Source organism: Dromiciops gliroides, chromosome X, assembly GCF_019393635.1.
Source record: "Dromiciops gliroides isolate mDroGli1 chromosome X, mDroGli1.pri, whole genome shotgun sequence".
In the NCBI taxonomy this organism is placed as follows: domain Eukaryota; kingdom Metazoa; phylum Chordata; class Mammalia; order Microbiotheria; family Microbiotheriidae; genus Dromiciops; species Dromiciops gliroides.
The window spans coordinates 85,104,352-85,129,257 of NC_057867.1; the positions used below are offsets into that span (position 1 = coordinate 85,104,352).

The 24,906-nt window shown below is 32.9% G+C and overlaps 1 protein-coding gene across 1 annotated transcript in view; it reads left to right on the forward strand.

The window, feature by feature from the left end:
• LOC122734038 (THO complex subunit 2-like) overlaps nt 1-24,906 on the forward strand; it is a 65,639-nt gene that overhangs the window by 21,205 nt on the left and 19,528 nt on the right. Inside the window, exons 14-28 of the mRNA XM_043974711.1 lie at nt 1,934-2,138; nt 5,059-5,097; nt 8,602-8,732; nt 8,834-8,935; nt 9,595-9,679; nt 10,341-10,434; nt 12,088-12,168; nt 12,597-12,693; nt 15,401-15,518; nt 15,766-15,945; nt 18,644-18,808; nt 19,225-19,500; nt 19,785-19,926; nt 21,657-21,814; nt 24,479-24,607. Coding sequence (XP_043830646.1) covers nt 1,934-2,138; nt 5,059-5,097; nt 8,602-8,732; nt 8,834-8,935; nt 9,595-9,679; nt 10,341-10,434; nt 12,088-12,168; nt 12,597-12,693; nt 15,401-15,518; nt 15,766-15,945; nt 18,644-18,808; nt 19,225-19,500; nt 19,785-19,926; nt 21,657-21,814; nt 24,479-24,607 — 2,002 coding nt within the window. The remainder of the gene's footprint in view (nt 1-1,933; nt 2,139-5,058; nt 5,098-8,601; nt 8,733-8,833; nt 8,936-9,594; nt 9,680-10,340; nt 10,435-12,087; nt 12,169-12,596; nt 12,694-15,400; nt 15,519-15,765; nt 15,946-18,643; nt 18,809-19,224; nt 19,501-19,784; nt 19,927-21,656; nt 21,815-24,478; nt 24,608-24,906) is intronic.

Sequence of the window (24,906 nt, forward strand, 5' to 3'; positions counted from 1 at the left end):
TTTTTTTAGTGAGGCAATTGGGGTTAAGTGACTTGCCCAGGGTCACACAGCTAGTAAGTGTTAAGTGTCTGAGGCCGGATTTGAACCCAGGTACTCCTGACTCCAGGGCCAGTGTTCTATCCACTTCGCCACCTAGCTGCCCCCAACATATTACTTTTAATACTGTTCTCTTCTTTCTGTTTTCTTTTGTGTATTTCTAAAATGTTTAGGTAACTCTTGTCCCCCACCCTTTTTCTTTATTTTTTTGCAATTCTGTTCTTGGATGTTATTTTCTTCCTCAATCTATTTGAGTCAATGAGAATTTATTAAGAACATTAGATAGGGGCAGCTAGGTGGTGCAGTGGATAGAGCACTGGCCCTGGATTCAGGAGTACCTGAGTCCAAATCCAGCCTCAGACACTTCACACTTACTAGCTGTGTGACCCTGGGCAAGTCAGTTAACTCGGGACAAAAAAAAAAAAATGAAGAACCTTAGATAATGGAGATTATTGGGAGTGGTTGCCTTTATGTTAAAGAAAAAATACCTTTTGACAATAGTGTCTGTATGACCATCATATATGAATACTGGGGAGATAAGAGTTTGAGACACCAATTAGTCAGCTATTGTAATAATCTAATTGGTTATGATTGAGACTCCTAAATTCAGATTTTATATGCGTAATTGCCTTTTGGTTAATTTCATCTTGATATCTTGTTGTTTTGTTTTTGGGATTTTTTTTTTGTGGGGCAATGAGGGTTAAGTGAATTGCCCAGGGTCATGCAGCTAGTGTCAGGTGTCTGAGACTGGATTTGAACTAAGGCCCTCCTGAATCCAGGGCTGGTGCTTTATCCACCTTGTTGTTCCCCCCCCCCCCCCATCTTGATATCTTGAAAACAAAAAACTACCTTTAGTTCAAACTCAAAGTTTCCAAAATAGAATTCATTATCTTTGCCCACAAATCTACCCTTTCCCAAACTTTTCATACTTTTTCCTTCCCTAGTTAAAAATCTTAAAGTACTCTACTTTTTTGCCTTATGTATTTTGTTAGTTATTATGTCATATTGATTTTATTCCTATAAGATCCCTTAATCCTATTTTTACCCCACTTAACTCTTTTGATTATACTATTAATAGTAAGGCTTTCTAATTGATTTCCATTTCTCAAATCTTTTCCCATTCTAAACCATTCTTTACACATCTGACTGAATTTTTCCTAAAACAGTGTTCTGACCATGCATAAAATATTATTATACATTACTTTCCTAAAGGCAGTCAGTACTTCATCCATTCAAATTGTCCTTTTTTCCTCTTCTGGGAATAGACACATCCTTTAACACCCACTTTATTTTTTAACACCCACTCTTAAGATCCCAAGTTTCTTTCAAAGCATAATGCCCACCTTTGCTTTCCTTTCTTCAATTTGTGTATATTTATTTGTGCTTATACATGCACATAGTTTCTTCTAGTATGGAATATAAACTCCTGTACAGCTTTATAATCTTTTAAATCTCATTTTCCAGCAAATTCTTGGCAGCACATAATTTTAATGGTAGATGTTTTAATGTTTTAATAAATGCTTTTTGTTCAGTTTCCTCAATAATAGCTATCAGTTATTTAGTACATTATAAGTACTTTAAGGTTTGCATATTTTTTCTTACTTTTTTACTCTTTTTTACCTTGCTCTATAGGATTGGTATTAATGTACTTTGTGATCACATCACCAACATTTATTTTTATTTAGTTTGGAAGATTTTATTTGGTTCTTAGAGGAATTTCTCTTGGTACATAGATTATAATAATAAAAACAATAATAATGGCTATCTTTTTTTTTTCTTACAAATTTTTATCATGGATACAACAATTTGATATTGTCAGCACACCAAATGGCATTATATGTGAGATAACTAGATAACAGGCAAAACTATTTAAAGTTTTTCTTTTTACATCTTTTAGACTTGGAATACCTATGGGTGCTAAAAGAAAACGAGTTCTATTTTTGGAAAACAAAAAAAACAAAAGAGCACCAAAGCAAGTAGAGAACTTTGAAGACTTAAGAAAAGAAGTATTCAGTATGCTTTCTCATCTTGGTCCTAACCTTTCTCATGATGCTATTTTATTTGCAAAAGTGGTACGCTTAGGAAAAGCATTTATGAAGGAGGTAAGCATGATTTGTATATTACAAAGAACACAGTTCCACTCAAAATTTTATGGTCATTAGAGTGTTAGTTAATTTACATGATTGATTGATGAATACTTTGTATTATCTCTTATTTCATCCCCGAAGATTGACTGCTTTAGATTACCTCTTTTTGATACCTTAGTAGTTTTATGCAAGTAGCACTTGTTTCTTTCTTTGCATTTATATTCCTTGGCACATTGTAGAAATTCCCTTCAATCCTTTCTCAAAAAAAAAGTCATATGGTGTGTTCCATTCTTTCAGAATTTTTTATTAATTATTTTAAAAGATAATATTTATGTTGGCTCCCCTTTATACTGTAAATTTCTTAAGGATAGGGATTTGTTTTTTTTTAACCTTTTGCTTAGCAGACTGACTGGTACATTTTAGGCAAGGTCAATAGATTTTGCTTATGTTCCTTTTTTCCCAAGATCATTTTGTTAACAAAAAGTGCTAACTGTTTTGAACAAAAAACCATGAATGATAAACACTTAATACCAAATATCAGACACGAAAAAGCAATTTTCATTATTGTGGGCAGGTTAAAAGTCTTCCTTTTCAGTAGCCTGTTACTCAGTTTTTAATGTAGTTTTCACAGTCAGTGTAGCAGCTCAAATATAAATGCCATTCCTCAAGAATAAATTTGGCAATTACTTTCTCCCAAAATTGGTCCAAAAATGAGAAAAAGAAGAAAACTCTACACTAGGTTTGACCCTTTCATGTGAATCACTAACATTTTTGAATCTTTAAATCTGTAGAAAAGTAATGAAAACAGAATCAGGGAGATTTGCTCAATATCTGTTAAACATGCTAAGAGACAAAAGAAATATAACTACCTGAATCCTCTGACTAGTGATCAAGACTTAAAAGAGTAGGAGCTATGACTAGAACCTTTTCTAGAGTAGAAAGTACTAAGAGGAAAACCTTCTCAAATTTGCCTAATTTTCTGACCTGTGGAAAAAGCTGCCACTTGATACTTACTAGCTATGTGACTCTGGGCAAGTCATTTAACCCAAAGCCAGCAAAAAAAAAAAAAAGGAAACAAAAAAAAACCCAAACAGAAAAGTTTTATCCCCCCAAAAAGAAAAAAAAATTTGTACAAAATATTATTTATATCAGTTCTTTTTGTGGTGGCTAAGAATGGGAAATCAAAGGGATGCCCATCAGTTGAAGAATGGCTATGGTATATGAAGAAATGACAGGCAGGATGATTTCAGAAAGGCCTGGAAAGACTTGTATGAAATGATGTAGAGTGAAGTAAGCACAACCAAGAGAACATTGTACATCAATATTGTCTGATAAAGAAATGTGAATGACTTGATTATTCTCAGCAATACAGTGATCCAAGACAATCCCAAAGGACTATTGATGAAGCATATAATCCACTTCCAAAGAAAGAACTGATATTAATGGAACAGACTGAAGCGTGCTAGTTTTCACTTTTTCTTGTTTTTTTCTTTATACCTTATTATACCTTACATATTATATGATGTTCCATAATATGTAATATACTATAACAATAATATATGGTGATATTTCACACACATACACACACACACACACACACACACACACACATGACCTATACCTGATTGGTTACTGCCTCAGGAAGGATGGAGGGAAGGAAGGGAAGGAGTAATAAAAATTGGATCCCAAAACTATAAATAAAAATGTTTGTTACATTAGAAAAACCAGTGAAGTTTTCCATAGGAAAGATAATTTTCTGTATTTGTTCAAGGTAATAATTGTGAAGGTATCCAAAATGTCAAACTTTCCAGAAGCCAAGAAATTTGGGAATAGAATCCTGATTCCACAGAAGTTGTTAGTTAGCATTTTAAATAGCACAGGTCTGGAGAAAGATTTCTGGTGTCTTTGACTGGAAACATCTTTCTGAGTATATTTAATTTGGCTCATTTTTTGTCTAATCATACAGCAGTAGAGCTCATGTTAATCCATGTTTTTAAAAGGTTATTGTAGGGGCAGCTAGATGGCGCAGTGGATAGAGCACCGACCCTGGAGTCAGGAGTACTTGAGTTCAAATCCGGCCTCAGACACTTAACACTTACTAGCTGTGTGATCCTGGGCAAGTCACTTAAGCCCAATTGCCTCACTAAAAAATAAAAAAATTATTGTAGCTTCCCAGATATTCTTATCTGACTTTTACTTCCTCTGTCCAAAGGAAATTTATGATTGTTTGCCATAATCTATTCTTGTTTTTTTTTTTTTTAAGTGAGCCAATTGGGGTTAAGTGACTTGCCCAGGGTCACACAGCTAGTAAGTGTCAAGTGTCTGAGGCTGGATTTGAACTCAGGTACTCCTGACTCCAGAGCTGGTGCTCTATCCACTGTGCCACCTAGCTACCCCCATAATCTATTCTTGAAATAATTCTGGGTCTGGTTTTTTTTTTTTGTGCTAAGTACTTTCTTTTATAGATTTGTGTAGGTGTATGAGGCAATTGAGGTTGAGTGACTTGCTCACAGTTATTAAATGTCAAGTGTCTGAGGTTGGATTTAAACTCAGGTCCTTTTAACTTCAGGACTGACGCTCTTTTCATCCCACCACCTACCTGACCCTTTTTACAGATTTTTAATAGCCAGATCTTTTCATTATACTTTCTAGAGCTTTTTGAGGAACATAGTGAAGCTCATTACTTTACAACTTGCTTACTCTATTCTCTTTCTCTTTTTGTAAATTGGGCCCACTTGGAAATAAGCAAATCAGAGTGAATTTGGGCAGTTGCTGCACTTACAAACTCTGAAACTTTATCTCCTTCATTTCCTACTTAAAATGAAGTACTGTACACATTTTAGAATGAATGAATGATGGACTTGTTTAAAAGTTTTATTATATTAGCATATTTGCACTTTATTCACATTTTTATATTTGTCTATTTTTGTTTTAGTTTCAATCTGATGGAAATAATGAAGACAAAGAAAAGATGGTGAGAATATGAAGCAATAAATAGGGACATTTTAGTATTTCTAATTACATTGTGAACATGTTATGAAAATATTTTCAAGCATCATATGTTTAACTTCTTGAAAAGGAATTGTAAACAAGGAAGAAAAAACATTATTTGGATTAATTGGCTTATAGTCAAAAAGGATTGCTTTCAAATTGTGCTGTGTAATCCTATGTGGCCTTGTACACACCTTTTCTTAATTTCCTTATTTGTAAAAATGTAAAAATTGTGCTGGTGTACTTATCTCACTGGGTTTTTGTGTGATTCAAATGAGAAAGTGTTTTTTAGACCTTCAAATATATAAACATTATGTATTATAATTAATAGTTAGCACTTATTATTACACATATGAAAAGATGTAGCTCAGCTATTAAAAAGTCTTATGTGATAAATACTATTATTTTTATGTGCCCTGTAGAAACATATGACATTTTAAAAATATTTGACTCATTCAATCAACAAATTAAGCTTTGTTTTTGTTTTTTGTTTTTTTCAGTAAGGCAGTTGGGGTTAAGTGACTTGCCCAGGGTCGCACAGCTAGTAAGTGTTAAGTGTCTGAGGCCGGATTTGAACTCAGGTACTCCTGAAATCCAGGGCCGGTGCTCTATCCACTGCGCCATCTAGCTGCCCCTTAAGCCTTTTTTTATGTCACATTTTGAGCTCTATCAGGATTTGTCTTTTTTCTCTTTTTTTATCCCAGACAAATCTTGATATTGAGCTCACAATCTGAGATAGCTGCAAACACCTATGTATTTGGCTGCATACAAAATAAACAAGAAATAATTAACAGAAATAAGGCACTATAATTAAGAGTGTTCAAGAAAAGGGTTCTTCTATATAAAATGGAATGATAGTTTAGGACTTGGAGGCAGGTAACCCTTGCCACAGTGAGAGCTCAGTTGAGGTGTTATAACATAGTCAATACTGTATCCAGTTAGACCAGTTTTGTGATTTTTTCCCCCCACCTTCTTTCTTTCTTCTTTTTTTTTCCTTCTGGGGCAGTGGGGGTTAAGTGACTTGCTCAGGGTCATACAGCTAATAAATGTCAAGTGTCTGAGGCTGGATTTGAACTCAGGTACTCCTGAATCCAGGGCTGGTGCTTTATCCTCTGCGCCACCTAGCCGCCCCCTCTTTTTTAAAAAATACTTTTAAAGACCATTTCAATTTATTTTAATATGGAAAATCTGTGGAGGAAAATGAGGATGTTAAATACTTATAAACCACTGTTTAAGGCATTTGACCTCCAACCATATTTTTTGGTGCCAAATCACTTTAAAAACACATGATTAAAACCCCCCCCCCCCAACCCTCAATTGCAAAATGTATTTCAACATGCAACTCAGACATTACTGCTAAAAATAGCTTGTAAAACTTTCAATTCCTCATATTTTCTATTAAAAGAAAATACTGCGAATGTTTGGATACAGAACTCAATTTCTATTTGGTAGCATCATCATTCAACTTGAAACTCTCTATTGGAAAAAACCCAAACCATTCCTATCACTGAAACATGATTCATGAAAAATCTATGGAAACATTGCACAGACTTGTACCACTGAAGGTTATACATTCAAAGGCAGCTTTCAGAAATAAAGGTCCACTCATTCACACTGGGAAAATTCATGCACACATACACACACACACACACACACACACACACACAGTTACCTAGTGAGAATACACCAACTAGTACAGTAATAAGGACAATAACTATTACAAATAAAATTAAAATAACAAGCATCTTCCGATTCTTCTTTAGGTTAGAAATAGACTACAATCTGGCAAATTTCTCACTCCCGCTCTTCAACCATTAGTGTGTTTTGTGCTGCTAACACTAACTGGTCATCTGTAAAACCCCAATCGTAAAGAGTGTTATCCTCTCCATCATGTGTGTCGAAAAAATACCCCCACCTTCTTTCAACAGCATTGTATTCAGAAATGGGGATGTCAGAATTCTTTAATATGGTCCTTTTTTTGGGTGCTGGCAAGATGCAGGGCATTACCATATTTATGTGTAGCTGAGGTTAGGTGGAGTCACTCTTGGGAGATAAGTAGTTTGAAAAAATGAGTAAAGGGAGAATCAGTATGTTGAAGTCACCTATGGGGACAGGAGTTGGGGAGGAGACAGAAATTGTGAGCCAGGTATTAAATTTGTGGAGGAAAGAAGGGGTGAATGACCTGGTAGTTTGTAGGAAAGAGCTATCAGGATTTTGTTTGGATAGAAATAACATGAAACTCGAAGAGAGGATCCTGAGTAATTGGGAACCCAGAAGTGGCAATGTCAGAGATACAAAAAAACCAAGGAAGGGCAGCTAGATGGTGCAGTGTATAGAGCACCAGCCCTGGAGTCAGGAGGATCTGAGTTCAAATCCGGCCTCAGACACTTAACACTAGCTGTGTGACCCTGGGCAAGTCACTTAACCCGAATTGCCTCACTAAAACAAACAAACAAACAAACAACCAAACAACCAACCAACCAAACAAACAAACAAAAAACCCAAGGAAGACAAAGGTTGGTTAAGTGATTTGTCCCAGTTCCTAGGGGGCCATTAATTAAGTGCTTTGAGGCCAGATTTGAACTCAGGTTATTCTGACTCCAGGCCTAGTGCTCTGACCACTTTGCCACCTGGCTGCTGCTTCAGTAAGAGATGAGTGTAAGAGGCAATTGAGAGGGGCAGCTAGGTGGCGCAGTGGATAGAGCACCGGCCCTGGAGTCAGGAGTACCTGAGTTCAAATCCGGCCTCAGACACTTAACACTTACTAGCTGTGTGACCCTGGGCAAGTCACTTAACCCCAATTGCCTCACTAAAAAAAAAACAAAAAACAAAAACAAAAAAAGAGGCAATTGAGGATGATAGTGTTCAAGGAAGACCAAAATGTTGAAGTGAATTAGTTAGACAAAAATCACCTGGTGGCTTTTAAAAAACATTTTTATATTTTAGACATTACTTGGATCAAAAAATTATAGATATAACATATATATAAAGTAAAATAAAATTACTTTATAATATTTATATAAATAAGTATACATAAATTATGTAACTATATAGTAAATAAATATTGTGATAAATTTACATTATTAGAAAGGTATATATAAAATAAAAATGTTTTAACTGTTCTCAGCAATACAATAATGCAAGACAATTCCAAAGGACTAAAAAATTGGAACTCAAAACTATAATTAAAAATGTTTATTACTTAAAAATGCTTATATGACATGTACTGAAGATTATTTATTTAATTTAATTTAATTTATTTATTTCCCTCATATTGGATGAAGTCAGGTTAAAAATCTGGCAAAAATAAAGTTCTAAGCATGATCAGTTTTAGAATTTAAGATTTTAAGCAGTTACTTATTTAAGCCTTGTTAGTAGTAATGGACTCCTAATAAAAACTATACTTATTATTGATAGTTTAAAGAATAATAATTGCTTCTTGATTTCCACACATTAAATGTATCTGTATTCATTTTTTCCTTCCTAGGAAATTTTATTTAGTTGTTTGCTTAGTATTACTGACCAGGTCCTTCTTCCATCTCTTACTTTGATGGACTGCAATGCTTGTATGTCTGAAGAACTTTGGGGAATGTTCAAAACGTTTCCTTATCAGTACAGGTAAATGTAAAAGGTTATATTTTGTATTTTTCCACTTTCAGTTTATTTTTACATATCAGGTTATGTATGCATTTTTTATTTATTGCGATTGTCTTCTTAAGGTATCGTTTATATGGCCAATGGAAGAATGAAACTTATGATACTCACCCAAATTTAATAAAAGCTAAAGCCCAAACAGTTGATAGAGCCAAATATATTATGAAGTAAGTATTTGCCTATTTTGTTATATAATTTGAAGTAAAGTAAGAAGAATCAGATTAATGTGAAAATTTATGTTCTCTTCCAATTCACTTTGTGCCATTTAAAGATAAGGATTTCTGTGAATTATGCTAAAAGATGATATATTTGTAAAGTATATAATAATTAGGTAACGTTTAGTCAAAATCTGAAAATTAAAGGCAAGGAGTTCAGAAAGCTTTACGTTTTTCCTAACTTTTACTTGTTTCACTGAAAGGCAAAGTTTAGGTTTAAATTTAGACATTATAGGTTCTTTCTGTCATGCAATCAATAAACATTTATTAAGGGTTTCATTATGTTCCAGGAATTTTTACTAAGGGCAAGCTAGTGATATGAAAAGAAAAGTTTTTATGGTAATGTCTCCTGCCTTATTATGATTTTGAATTGGCACAGGAACTTTATTCTTTACTGGTGTATTTATCTTGGAACAATTTGCTACACTTGAAATAAAAAATTGATTAGCAAAATAAAAATAAAAATTTAAGTAACAGTTTAAAATGATAAAGTCATGGAAACAAAAGATCTGGATCATTTTGTTTAAAGTAAATAGTTGATGTTTCGTATAGTTCATAAATAGAAAATAAATTAAATGATGAAACTCAGGTATCCTTTTTATTTCGCCTAGGCGTCTTACAAAGGAAAATGTGAAGCCTTCAGGAAGACGGATTGGGAAACTGAGCCACTGCAACCCAACTATTTTGTTTGATTATGTAGGTTTTGACTTTTTCCCCCTGAGTTTAAATTTGGTCTTAGACCCTGAGTAGCAGTGCGACCCTGGGCACTTACCCTTGTTTGCCTCAGTTTCCTCATCTGTAAAATGTATTGGTGAACTCCAATATCTTCGCTAAGGAAACCTCAGAAGGTGTTATTGAGAGTCAGGTATAACTGAAAAATGAGTCATTAACAATTAATAAGCATAGAGATGACCTATTTTTGGATTACCATGATATGAATAGTCCTAATAGCAAACATTTGTTACTTGCTATGTTATTTGATTTAAAATAATTTAAAAGGCTTTATGTTGGAGTATATAGGGAAAATGAGAATATCAACTTTTGATAACAATGAAAATTCAGCATATATTTTTATATAAAAATGTGTTTGTACTGTACCTTATGTTTTATTTAATTGTTTTAAATTAAGCAGATTCAGCTTTATTTGGAAATTCATTTACTTTAGAATTTAAAAAACTATCTGGGAGAAGTGCCAAGTTTTTCTTATTTTAAAATATATTTTAAGTGATTTAAAGTTTGAAAATTTCTTATGACTTTGTTCAGATGGCATATTGTTGCATGTTGTGAGGTTTTGTGTCAGCTAACTAGCCTCAAAATTAATTAATTGTTGGTTTTTTTCTGGTTTTATATCTTTCAGATTTTGTCACAAATACAAAAATATGATAACTTAATTACACCAGTTGTAGATTCATTGAAATATCTTACTTCTTTGAATTATGATGTTTTGGCATGTATCCTTTTATTTAGAAAACATATCCTTCTATGGAAGGGTAAACTAACAAAAAGAAAATTTTAAAATATTGTACAAGAAATGTGTTAATATTTATTGACTAATGAAATGTGTTTGTATAAAAATTTACAATTAGAACAATTAGTAAATATGAAACTGTGTTATCAGCTATACCTAGTTTCCAAGAAATTCAAGGCCCACAACACTGGGTTAAGTCTAATAAAATTTATAAATAGTAACATCTACCATGTGTTAAAAATTTGATTTAGCAAATGTTTCTAATATGTGCCATACTTTATGTAATGGCATTTATGATTTTATTTTATATATAGTATTTTTGTATTTCGTGTGATGAAAAGTATGTGTGTGTGTAAAGAAATTCATGTTGGGAGAAAAAAGAAGATCAAAAATGGGACAGGGACTCCTCTTGGGGGAGATATCATACTATATGTTTCTGATTTCTCATCTTAAAAGGATTTGAAACCCAACATAAGTAAGAGGAGAAGGTGAATTCAGTTCACCTTGCCTACATGAATACAGCCTTTGATATTGAAAGAACTGGTTGATGTGTTAAAGTCAGGAAAAGGGCAGAACTCCTGATTTTCAAAGAATGAAAGAGAACAGCCTTCAAACTATATAAGTGACCAGACTAAGGCAAACAGATTAAGGATTTACCCTGGATGACATAGCTAGGAACAGCCTGAGGCATGATTTGAATTTAGTTCTTCTGGACTCTTGCACTATTCTTGACACCAAAGCTGAGCCCTTTGGATTTATTAAACACTGACTCACTGTGCTATTTTGCTTTGTATATTGTGTTTCTCATTTGTTCCTATGATCAATCTCTCTAGATACCCATAAGTATTAAATATTAAGTATGTATTGATTTGGATAAATTGCCAGACCCTGGAGTCAAGAAGACTCATCTTGTGGTTCTTTACCTTTCAACGTTTCTGTTCTTTCAATTACTTGCATATTGATTAAGCAAATGAGTATCACCTTTCATGATGGTGTATCATAAAGTATTTGAAAATGAATATCCCCTTTGTTTTCTTCTGGAAAATTATTCATGTTTCAGACATTTGTTAGATGTGACTAGGAAAAAGCCACTTAATATTTCTTAGTCTCAGTTTTTTCCTTAAAAATAATAATAATGGGATCTATTTCAAAGGGTTGTTGCAAGAATCGAATAAGTGCTTTGCAAACTTGAAAATACTATGTAAATGCTAGATTTCATTGTTATGATTTAAAAAATTATATTAGGATTAGTGTAAAATTGTAACCACAATTGAGGAACCACTAAAAGCTGAAAAGAAAGTTGAAGACCTAGGTCATGGAGAATCTTCAAAGAATTTAAATTCTAAAAATGACATCTTATTTTAAAAAATTAAATTAAAACATTTTTAAAGCATTGATATTTTAAATAACTTAGAAAAGGAGAATATTCTTACACTAGAATAGAAAGTATCATTGCCAAAGGAAAAATTGCGGTTTTATTAAATTTGTAATGTTGTGTCAATTTTTGGTATCTTATTATTTTGAAAGAGTTGGTACTGGGAACTTACTGAGAACCATGTTCTTTTGGGAAGTACTATAATCCATTTCCCTTTGCTTAAAGTTTCAAGATAAATTGTTTCCCTTAATTTTGTAAAAGATTGCATTATTGAAGCTCTGGCTAATCCAGAGAAGGAGAGGATGAAACATGATGACACAACCATTTCAAGCTGGCTTCAAAGTGAGTATTTTATTGTTTAACCAAGATGGATTTTTTTAAGACTTGCATTATTTTTTATTCATTCATTTGTTCATTTGTATATTTTTTAAAGTAGTAAACATTTTTATTCATAGTTTTGCCTTCCAGTTTTTATCCCTCCTTTCCTACCTCCCCTCTCCCTAAGGATTGATTTGATTTCTCAATAGTGATCTAGAACATTTTTTCATGTGATAGCTGTGATTTCTTTGTCTGAAAACTGTCTGTTCATAATCTTTGACCATTTGACTCAGTTTTCTATATAATTGAGAGATGAAGCCTTTATCAGAGATACTTGTTGCAAAAATTCTTTCCCAGTTTTCTACCAGGAAGGATTTTTTTGATTGAATACTATTCAGTTCTTTCTTACATCATGCTTACTTCAGTTTTCTTTTTATTTTAACATGATGTAGGTCTTGCTTGTTTCTGTGGTGCAGTTTTTCGCAAATACCCAATTGAAATTGCCGGCCTTCTGCAGTATGTGGCAAACCAGCTAAAGGCAGGAAAGAGGTAGGTATGTGAAGTTACATTTAGGTTCTGATCCACACATTTTAATAACAGGTTGGTATTAATTTAGTTCTTTTATTTTCATTTTTGCTTGTAATAATTCATTTCAAAATGATATTGACTTCAGATTTTGTAGTTGTGATTTTCCATCTTTGAATTTAGTAAATTTTAAAAAGTTTTTTAGTGAGGAGAAATCCATTACCTCCTTAAGAAGTTTATTCTTTGAATTAATTTTTAGTTAATAAATGTTACCCAGGTAGTATTTGAAGTGAGTCATGAAAGGAAAATGGAGTAGAACAGAATGGCTTAAAAAGGAGAACTTGTAGTAGAAAATATAGAAATAGCAGTAATTTATTTTTATTATTTTTTGATGAACAAAATTCTACCTTTTATCTCTTTCATTTTCCTTTTCTTTTTATTCGGGAAATGAAACATTCTCTGAATCCATTAGGAGATAAATAATTTGTAAGAAACCTGTAAGGATATGAAAGGAAGATATCTTACTTTACTATATGTGTGCTCCGTGCTTTAGTACACTGTTTTGCACATAGTAACTGCTTAAATTCACCATTTAATAGGACTGTATGATCAGGTTTTGGCCTGTCTAGTCTTATTATACATTATTACCTATTATGTAATCTAGAATCTAGTTAAAATGAATTTTTTGTTTTTCTTATCTTTATCTTTAAAGAGGCTCTCCAAAGGACTGTAGATCTGTAGCATCTTTCAAGCTCAGTTTAATCTTCACTTTCTAAAGTAGGCCTTTCCTGTTCCCCACTCCTCTGAAACCTCTCAAAGCTGTTTGTGCCTCTTTTTCCAAAAAGTTACCTTGTATATACATGGTATTTATTTTATATATACTGATCCATGATGTTGTTGCTTCCTTTTTTGGAATGCTTTTCTTTGTATTCCCAGTGAGTTCTTTTTTTTTTTTTTAAAGTGAGGCAATTGGGATTAAGTGACTTGTCCAGGGTCACACAGCTAGTAAGTGTTAAGTGTCTGAGGCTGGATTTGAACTCAGGTACTCCTGACTCCAGGGCCACTGCTCTATCCACTGCGCCCCAATGAGTTCTTAATAATGACTTACTGCTTTCTTGTTTGAGCTTTCCCTTTCAGATCTTTAGATACCTTAAGGATTTAGCTGCATAGAAATGATTTCCTGGCAGAAACTGCTAATTGTGCTAATTTTTCTTAGATTTTCTTATCCCTTCTTGCCACCCTTGGGCAATTCAATACCTCAGAAGTTTGTCTAATATTATTTATTGCATATACTAATATAAGCTGAGTATTAAAGGGGAAGTCTTGCAAATAATCAGCATACCAAATCAATTATTTAGAACTACTGCCCGAGTAAAATTTCCAGAATTTGGGTACATTGTGTTCCACCACCACGTCTCCCCTTCATCTTCCCATTTTCTAGGTGCCAACATTTGTAACCTTGACCCTCCTTGAATATTTTTTCCCTTTGATAACTTTTCTCTCATAACTGTCATATCTCATCAGTTTTAAATAAATATCTCATCAGATGCGTCCACACCTCCTTTCGACTTTCCATTTATAGAACTACTTACTCTAGTTCCGCCCTTTATCAGACCTCATCTGGACTATAATTTTTCTCTCAAGTCTGTACTTCATATAGCTGCTAAATTAAACCTTCTGGGATACAAGTATAACTTCCCAACCAGCCATCTTTACATTGTCTATATGACAAAATACAAATTCCTTACCCTTACAGCATTACTTCTTATCCCTTCAGCTCTTACTTCCTACATTGAATTGCAGTCTAACTAGGTAGTTAAGCCAGTCAGCAACCTTAGCATTCATTCTTCTGTCTAGAAAATAGTTATATTGGTTTCTTTTAAGAAATTCATAGAGAGATAAGAATATTGCCATTAGTTTTACCTGTATTATTATTTATACTTTTGATAAACTTTTCATTTTGGCCAGCTAGATGAATTAAGCAATTTGAGTCATTGTGGTAATTTCTTTTATAGTTTCTTTTTTTTGTTTTGTTTCCTTACTGTAATAAAAAATTTGTTTAGAAGTGGGTCATGTACTGAATAGCTTAGAACAGATGTATTAGCAGTGCAAAACTGAATTAATCAGTATGTTTTTTATTTCTATATTTTCTACTACAAAATATTGTATCGTGTGAATTAAGAAGAATTCTTGAGAATTCCAGGGAACCAGAATATAAATTGAGGAATTGGATTTCTGATTAGAAATTTAAAAAAAGTCTTATGGTATTTAATAGAAACAGTAATTTTGGAAAGACAGTGTTTCCTGGTTTGTATTACCACTTTTTAAACTAAAATTTCTAGTCAAGTTTCTCTTGATTTAAATATTTTTCGTATAAAACTGAACAGCATTTGTAAATGGACTGAGTATGCCTTATGGTGTTAGCAGAGACTTGGCCTTGCTCTTATTTGTGTCTTTCTATATTTACAACAATAATTTGTCATTATGTGTGAAGCTGCATAGAAAGAAAAATTGAAAGGGGACTTGGAATTACGGGACTAGCAGTGTGGATTTGGAGATAAATCATTTTATTTTTCTATGACTTGAATCCAGTTAAATGTTAATAAATTTCAGAGCCAGAATCCAAATTTTCCTCTATACTTTGATGCTTTTCTGATATTAAAATATTGCATACTGTTATTTCTCTTTTTGAGTATATTATTAACATAGTTTCCTTTTAACTTGTGAGTAGCTTTGACCTACTTATATTGAAAGAGGTAGTACAAAAAATGGCAGGAATAGAAATTACAGAAGAAATGACAGTGGAACAATTAGAGGCTATGACTGGTGGAGAACAGCTAAAAGCTGAGGTGAGCATGTTTTTTTTTTCCTTTAATGACTAGCTCTGTTTATGTTATCTTCAATTCCTTCTCTCCTTCCCCCAGTATAATGTGAGACAATAATTGCTTAAGTGCTGAAAATTTTTTTGAATCAGATTATACAACAATGTCTTGATCATAGCTTTAAAATTTTGTTTTACTTAATCATTGTTTATTTTATTTTAATTTATTAAATTTGTTGAATCTGTTTGCTTATTAGCTTTTTTCTTTTTTGTAGGGTGGTTATTTTGGACAGATCAGAAACACAAAAAAATCTTCTCAGAGGTTAAAGGATGCACTTCTGGATCATGATCTTGCCCTTCCTTTATGCTTACTTATGGCTCAGCAGAGGAATGGAATAATATTCCAGGAAGGAGGAGAGAAACATTTGAAACTTGTGGGAAAGTTGTATGATCAGGTATTTTGAAAATTGTACACATGCTTTTTGATCCTAAAAGCTTTGCCAAAATATTTTAGTCTGATTTAACTTTGTGAGTAAATATGTTCAGCTTACTGACATATTTATAAATGCAATCGCTTTACCCCTTGAGAAGACAAGAAAAACATGTCAAAAAACCCAAAAGAGAACATGTGATTCAGTTGTGGTGAGTGAAATTCAACAAAGGTAGACTGAGACACATTCTCTCTGACCAAAGTAAATTTATTAATATGGTGCAAGCCTATGTGTAAATGTGCCTTAGCTTGCTTTGATTTATACTACTATTAGAAGGACAGCTCTCCTTTTATAGATTTTGGAAGTGCAGAACAAAAAATGGAACAGGATAGTAAAGTTGAAGACAAAATAATTAGCTAAATAGCTAAGGTGTGGGAAACAATATATTTGTTTGGAAATTGGAAATTGAAGGGGTGCACCTTTCCTTCTGTGCTTCATTTGCAAGGTCAGAGATAATGGTTCAAATTTAGTTAATATTCAACTAGACATCCTTCAGTCATAGGTTAGTGTGGCATAAAGATTCACTGAGGTCCACCTGCAACCCCAAAGGGTTAGAATTCAGTTGATCTGTAGAAGAGTTAAGTTTAGAAAACTATGACTTAAGCAGTTATAGGAGAAAATAACTTAGAGTAAAAAGCACATATAAAATAAAATAAAAAATTAATGTTTGTTTTTTCACAGTTCAATCAATGAAAACTATTTGGAAGTAGATACTTTTCATCATGAGTACTTTGGGATTCTGCTTGGTCTTTATGTTGGTCAGAGTTTCTATGTAATTGCAGGTTGTTTATCTTTACAGTATTATTGCCACCACAAAGAAGAGCTGGTGTAAATATTTTTTTTAACAAGTATGATCTTTTTATTATTTTTTCAGTCTCTTTGGAGTAGACTGAGTTGCCCTATTGCCTGATTAAAGGTTATACACAGTTTAATATTTTTGGATATAATACTAAGTTGATTTTGAAGATAATTCATCTTGCTTTTCCAGTTTTTATGACTTTTCCTTTTAGTCAACTTAACCAGTTTGATGCATGTGAGGTCAGAGATGTTTGGATTTTTAATTCTGCCCTGTGTCTTTTGTAATTTTAGCTGCATTTGTTTTTGTTGGTTTTGAACTTAAATTTTAACTAGTGGGAACCTGATATGAATTCCTGTTATACATCTGATAGATAATTTTTTCCATGTTTCATTAATTTCCCCGTGACCTCACCTTTCTACTTAAATCCTGAATCCAATTTTAATTCATTTTGGTGTGAGATTTTTGTTTCTGTCTAGTTTTTATCAGACTACTAATTTTTCCAGTAAGCTTTGTTGAATAGTCTTAATAGCTGGGATATGTAGGTTTATCAAAAACTATGCTTGCTTCTATGAAGTGCTGATAAACCTTCCCATATACCAGTTTCAATTTTTTTTTTCATAAAAGTATTTCATTATTCTCCAGTTACATGTAGAGACAGTTTCCGACATTTTTTATAAGATTTTTATTTCCAAATTTTTTTCTTTCTTTCCCTTCCCTCCTTCCTCCTCAAGACGGAAGGCAGTGTGATATAGGTTATGTATGTACAATCACATTAAACATATTTCTGTATTAGTCATGCTGTGAATAAGAAAAGGGAAAACTTAAAAAAAAACACCCAAAAAGTAGAAACAGTATGGTTCAATCTGCATTTAGATTCCAGTTCTTTTTTCTATTTTTTCTATTTTCACAATTTGATTTTTTTAATCACAGTTCATCACACAATGTTGCTGTCATTTTGTACAACGTTCTCCTACTTCTACTCCTTTCACTCAGCATCAGTTCATGGAAGTCCTTCCTTATGATCTCTTTGGAATATAGACCTAGCAGTGGTACCACTAGGTCAAAGGGTATGAACAGTCTCATAGTTCCAAATTGCTCTCCAGAATGGTTGGATCAGTTCACAGCTCTACCAACAATGCATTAGTGTTCCAATTTTTTTCCACAGCTTTTCCAACATTAATTTTTTTCCTTTTTTGTCATGGTAGCCAATCTGATAGGTGTGAGATGGTACCTCAGGGTTATTTTAATTTGCATTTCGCTGATTAGTAGTCATTTAGAGTATTTTTTCATATAGCAATAGATTTCTTCATCAGAAAACTGCTTGTTCATATCCTTTAAATGTTTCTCAATTGGGGAATGACTTGTATTCTTATAAATTCAAATTTTGGATGCATTGCTTCTGTCAAGTTGTTTTGACAGTTAAAACTGACATATATTTGAAAAAGAAAATGAAAAGTAGCATGCTTCAGTCTGTGTCCCATCAGTATCAGCTCTTTATTTGGAGGTGGATGGTATGCTTCATTAAAAGTCTTTTGGGATTGTCTTGGGTAATTGTATTGTTGAAAATATTTAAGTCATTCACAGTTCTTCATCAGTCAGTATTTCCTCATGGTCTTGGAACTGTGACTAAAGCTCTGGAACTGCATATGAGCAATATCTTTCTGATAATCTTTCTGATCAGTTCTCGGGAGTTCGCAAAATTTAATTTGATCTGAAAAATTATTTCAAATTTGTTTTGACTTTTGGGAGAATTGAGCTTAGTGGTTATTCTCAATATGCTTGCTATCTTGGCTCCTAAGAAACTTTTCAAATTTAGATATATCTTTTTGATTTTAAAAATTTCTGTTTTTCTTTTCAATTTAGTGTCATGATACACTGGTACAGTTTGGTGGGTTTTTGGCATCTAATCTAAATACAGAGGATTACATTAAACGAGTGCCATCAATTGATGTGCTTTGTAATGAATATCATACACCCCATGATGCAGCATTTTTCCTGTCTAGACCAATGTATGCACACCATATTTCAGTAAGTAAGGGGATATTTTCATTAGCATCAAATAAGCTATTGTAAGTTTTCTGTAATTTCTGTATTTGTTAAATTGCTACTAACAAAATAAAAATGATTCTATGTTTAGAATCCTCAATTTTACTGTTGATAAGACTTTAAGCTCAAGAATTTAAATCTTATAATTTCTTCTAATTAGAATTAGCTCCTTGTGTTGGAGTGTCACATTATCTGTTTATAACCTGAGCACTTAGCATGGTGCATAGCTCAGATTCATTCATATATATTTCAGTATTGAATTTTAAATAGAAGCATCATCTTCATTAATTTTGACACTGGTAGAAACAGTGATTTGATAGATTGTTTATTTATAGCAAAAACGTGTACCAATGCAAAATATCTAGTGGTGTTTTTTTTTTGTTTTTTCCCATTTCTAGTCAAAATATGATGAACTTAAAAAAACCGAAAAGGGAAATAAACAGCAACACAAAGTTCATAAATATATTGCATCCTGTGAGTTAGTGATGGCCCCGGTCCATGAAGCAGTGATCTCCTTGCATGTTTCCAAAGTGTGGGATGATATCAGTCCACAGTTCTATGTTACGTTCTGGACATTGACAATGTATGACCTTGCGGTACCTCATAACAGCTATGAAAGAGAAGTCCATAAACTTAAAGTCCAGATGAAAGCAATTGATGACAATCAAGAAATGGTATGTTGTTAACTACTAGACTAACTCAGAATCTTAATTTGTAATTATATAAGAATTAAAAATAATTGTTGAATCTTCATGAAAGATTCTGTTTGGATATATTATATATTATGTTCATTTTTATAATTCATTTGAAGATACAGTTTTAATGTTTAATTTCCAGGTTAGTGTACTTAGGAATAAAGATTTTTATGCAGAATGAATAATTGGTAAGATATTACATTTAAATTTCAAGTATAAAAAAAGAAATAATGTTTTCATTAAAAATGTATTTATGTTGACAGCCTCTAAATAAAAAGAAAAAAGAAAAAGAGCGTTGTACTGCTCTTCAGGACAAACTTCTAGAAGAAGAAAAAAAACAGATGGAACATGTTCAGAGGGTTCTACAGAGAATAAACCTGGAAAAAGATAATTGGCTTTTAGCTAGTAAGTCTCATGGTCTTTTCAATTCTCCTCCTATAACTACTAATCTCTGAACTATGCTTATGTATTATTGTCTAAAATATTAGCATATCCATTTAGTCTTTAATCTTATTAACAGTTAAAGTTACCCAGATTTTGTTGTATTTTATGCCATTTATATATATAAAATTTTGGGGCGGGGCAGGGCAGTGAGGGTTAGGTGACTTGGCCAGGGTCACACAGCTAGTAAGTGTCAAGTGTCTGAGGTTGGATTTGAACTCAGGTCCTCCTGAATCCAGGGCTGATGCTCTATCCACTGTGTCATCTGGCTGCTCCCTAGATATATTTCTTCCCAAAAAGAAAAGATTTTCCTTTTAAGAGCAATTTACATTCTCAGTATTTTGGCATGCTAGAAATTGGCTTTGTCTCCAGAAGCTTTCAGATAGATGGCACCAAGCTTCAGGAGTTTTGTTCTGGATGAGAATCCAAAAGTTTTCAGTTCTTCTAAGGTGGTATCATCTAAAGAGAGATTTGTTCACTACTCTCCTGGCCTGTGCTGTGGTCTGCAAATGTCCTTTTTTTGCCCTGGAATTTTGACCATTATCCCTTTTCATTGCTACCCATGACTGTGATTTGAATCTGAGCCTAGGCAAAATACCAGAGCCTTGCCCTCAGTGCTGGCAGAGAGACCCTTTTGTTGTAGCTGTTGTGCTGCTGATTCCGTGGCTCCCAAAGGCCTGTTCCTTGTCTTATCCTGCTGACCTTCCACGTTGTTTTTGTTTGGAAAATTGTCTTACACTCTCCTTTTAAGGTTTTTGCTGCTCCAGAATTTGTCTTAGGGAATTTTCTCTATCCCCTGAATTGCCTCTATCTGTTTTTTTTTTTTTTTGGCAAAGATTGTATGACTTCTTGTCCTGACTCAAGGTTTTGCACTCTATCCACTGTATCAGTGACATAGACTCATTTTCCTTAGTTCAAATTTAGCCTGAAACAAAGCTTAGACAAGGTTAGAGCTTAAATGTATTTTTTGGAAGAGGTGTGGTAATCAACTCTGATTGGTTAATACAATACTATATTAAAATGAGGGACTTAGAGGTGACATCTTGTTACCCTTGAACCAGAAACTGTCTCTGTACTCAGACCCCAACCCTAGCCTTGGGTTATCTAGATAATTTAATTGAATGGAATTCCCCTGAGACTAGAGTTTAGATTGGAGAACGGGGTTTTATGTACTCTTGATTTCAGTGATCGTCATTTTCATTTTATATTCTTTACATTTTCTACCTCTACTTTATTTTTGTCATTCTGAGGTAAACTGTAGCTTTCTTTAAGTTAGTGTTCTCTCGTTGTAGTTTTAACTCAAGTGTTTAGAAATGCCTAGTTTGTACTTAAGAAATATTAGGTCATGTATAACCCATATGTGATTGCTTACCACCTCAGGTAGGAGGGAGGGGAAGGAGGGAAGTAGGAATAAAAATTGGAACCCAAAACTAAAACTAAAAAATGTTTATTACTTTAAAAAAATGATTCCACTAGATCAAATCCAGCCGACAAAGATGAATTTTTTAAAAAAGCATTTATTAAAAAAAAAGAAATGTTATGTCACCCCCTCACCTTCCCTACTCTCCCACCTCATCCTTTTTCTTTCCTCTCACTGTTAAGAGAAAGGGAAATCTGAAATGAAAATTAAAAAATAAAAATATTTGTCTTAAATGAATAATAAAACATTAATATTTTATATTTTGTTTCTGTAGAATCTACCAAAAATGAAACTATCACAAAATTTCTACAGTTATGTTTGTTTCCTCGGTGCATTTTTTCAGCAATTGATGCTGTTTACTGTTCTCATTTTGTGGAGTTGGTACATCAACAGAAAACTCCCAATTTTTCCACTCTTCTCTGTTATGATCGAGTAAGTTCTTTATTTGTAAACATTTTTTCTTTCTGTTTTAAATCTGTTCTGCTACTTCAAAAAATCTTCAATTTCATCACTGCTTACTTTTTGAATAGAAATCAGTTCTCTACATTATTAAAAATATTTACTGTGGTTGTTTCTACACAGAAGCTTCAGGTATACTAACTTTAGTAGCACCTTGTAAAGTTTCTACTTTCCTAAACAGTATTTGTTGGATTTCAGAATTACTTTCATTCTAGATTTAAATATCAGAGTAGTATTCAGTATTACTGATATTTTTGTTTGTTTGTTTTTGGTGAGGCGTTTGGGGTTAAGTGACTTGCCCATGGTCACACAGCTAGTAAGTATCAAGGGTCTGAGGCTGGATTTGAACTCAGGTCCTCTTGAATCCATGACCGGTACTCTATACTGATTTTTTTTAACTTGGAAGATTTAAAGTTTTTTATTTATTATAAAATCAAAAGCCAGAATTAAGGATTCTGAGAGGAATATCAACAATCTCAGATGTGGACTCTGATGTCTGGAAGTGAATGTGAATTAAGAAGCCTCTTGTGAGGTTGTAAATATGGCTTGAAACAACATAAAAAACAAAGATTTTGGTACCTGCTCCCATCACTTCTTGGCAGATAGAAGAAGCAGTGTCAGATTTTATATTTTATATTCTTGGCTTCAACAGTAACTTCAGGTAATGACTGAAGCCTTGTTGCTTGCTCCCTGCATGAAAACCCGTGGTAAAGCTCAACAGCAGAATAAAAAGCAAAAGCTTCACTTTGCTGACAAGGTCTCTATAGTCAAAGCTTTGGCTTTTCCAACAGCATTGTATGACTGTGAAAATTGGACAGAATTGAGGCTTTTGAATTGTGCTGGAAAAAACTTTTGGAAGGCCTTTGGATGAGGAGAAATAGAGGTATCAAATTAGTCGATACTTAAATTAATTCAGACTATTCATTGGAAGGTTATATACTTAACCTGAAGTTTAAGTACTTTGACCATATAATGAGAAGACCCTCATGTTGGGAAAGATTGAAGGCAAAAGGAATAAGGGGATGGCAGAGGATGAGATGGAAACAATGAACATAAACTTGGACAGACTTATAGAGATAGTGGAGGATAACAGGACCTCACATGCTATGGTAAATGGAGTCATGAAGAGTTGGATGCAAGTGAGCAATTGAACAACAACAAAAAGTATTTTTTTTGAAAAGCAATACAAATTATAACTCAAAACTTACTAAACACTTTAGTTCTACCCATACCCCTTGTATGTCTTTACCACAATAAATAGAAGACATAAGAAAAGATTCTATATGTATATACATTATATTTATAAAAGAATGTGTGTATTTACAAAATATTTCTAGCAGCTCTTTTTGTGGTGGGAAAAAACTGGAAAATAAAAGTAAAGACAAAAAAATAAAGTGAAGGAGGAAACAGAACTTAAACCTTTCACAGACTGAGTGTAGTAAAAATTAAAAATAAAAATAAAACATCAGTAATTGTCTTTCTTTGAAACAATATTATTAGCTCAAAGCTCCCAGACTATTGACTGATTCCTTGAGTTCCTATTTACTGTGAAGATTAATACACAAAAATTTCTCCCATCACTTTGAATACATAATCTCAATTTTCTTTTCCAGTTAGTTACTATTATTATTATTATTATTACTATTACTTATTTTAGTATTTCTTAGAAAAAATGTTTGGTCATACCCTTTACAGGGTTTTTTTTTTGGATAGCTATAAATAGATTTTGGAAATTGACTTTTAATAGAGGTAATTGCAAGATTTTTTTTTGACTAAGCCTCTTCAAAGTTTAAATTTCATTGTTTCCTTTGTATTAAGGCTTTTATATTTTATCAGTAAGGTTGTTTAATTCATTTTATCTCAGTAAGCTAATCATCAAGCAGTTATTATTGTGTGGGATGTACTAAGAACTGGAGATAAATAACCAGAATCATAGAAGAGACACATAAAGTAGATGCCCTGTTTTGTGTCTGGTAATATAGACTTATTTGATGCATATTGTAAGTACCTGATCTAAACAGATTTTTTGGGGGGCTAAAAGGATTTCCATATTTCCTTAATGTTCTTGTGAAATTAAAAAATGTTTAGTTGTTTGTGTTTTTAGTTTTATTTTTGAAAGTTGACTGAAGTTGCATTACAGAAAACAAGTATTCTTCAAAACGTTGCCATCATGGGGCAGCTGGGTGGTGCAGTGGATAAAGCACTGGCCCTGTATTCAGGAGGACCTGAGTTAAAAAACAAAACAAAAAACCAACAAAATGTTGCCATGGATTTCAGTTTCTTTTTCTTGTAATTTTCTCATTTAAATATCTATTAAATAATTAATATTACCACTTTAGCAAGATACTATAATGTTTTTAATAACATAGTAATCATATATTTAAGAAAGCTTAAAATTGAAATCGAAATCTATTAAATTGGTGGGGTTTTTTTTTTTTTGGTTTTTTTGGTGAGGCATTTGGGGTTAAGTGACTTTCCCAGGGTCACATAGCTAGTAAGTGTTAAGTGTCTGAGGCCAGATTTGAACTCAGGTCCTCCTGAACCCATGGCTGGTGCTTTATCCACTGTGCCACCTAGCTTCCCTAAATTGGTTTTTAATTAAGAAATTATTTCACATTTTAAATTTCTGTCTTGCAGGTTTTCTCGGATATAGTTTACACAGTGGCAAGTTGTACTGAAAATGAAGCAAGTAGATATGGCAGATTTTTGTGCTACATGCTAGCAACTGTGACTAAGTGGCATAGTGGTAGAACAATATATGAAAAGGTAGGAAAAAGATGTGTTAAATTTTAAAAATTAATACTAATATGCATTTCCAAGTCCCTTCGTGGTCGCCAAACTGTGAGATTAAAATTGGATATTAGATCATAAATCTACCCTACTTAACAACCTTTCCCTTAATTTATCTCCCAGACTAGTAAATGGAAGAAGCTTCTGGTTTTCTAGATAGAGCTTTTATTGTATGGTAGTCACAAGGTGATGTTGATTAGAAGGATAGGAAAGTAGAAATGCAATACAAATCGTCTTAAGTCTAGGCTTAGTCTATATTCCATATAAAACTCACC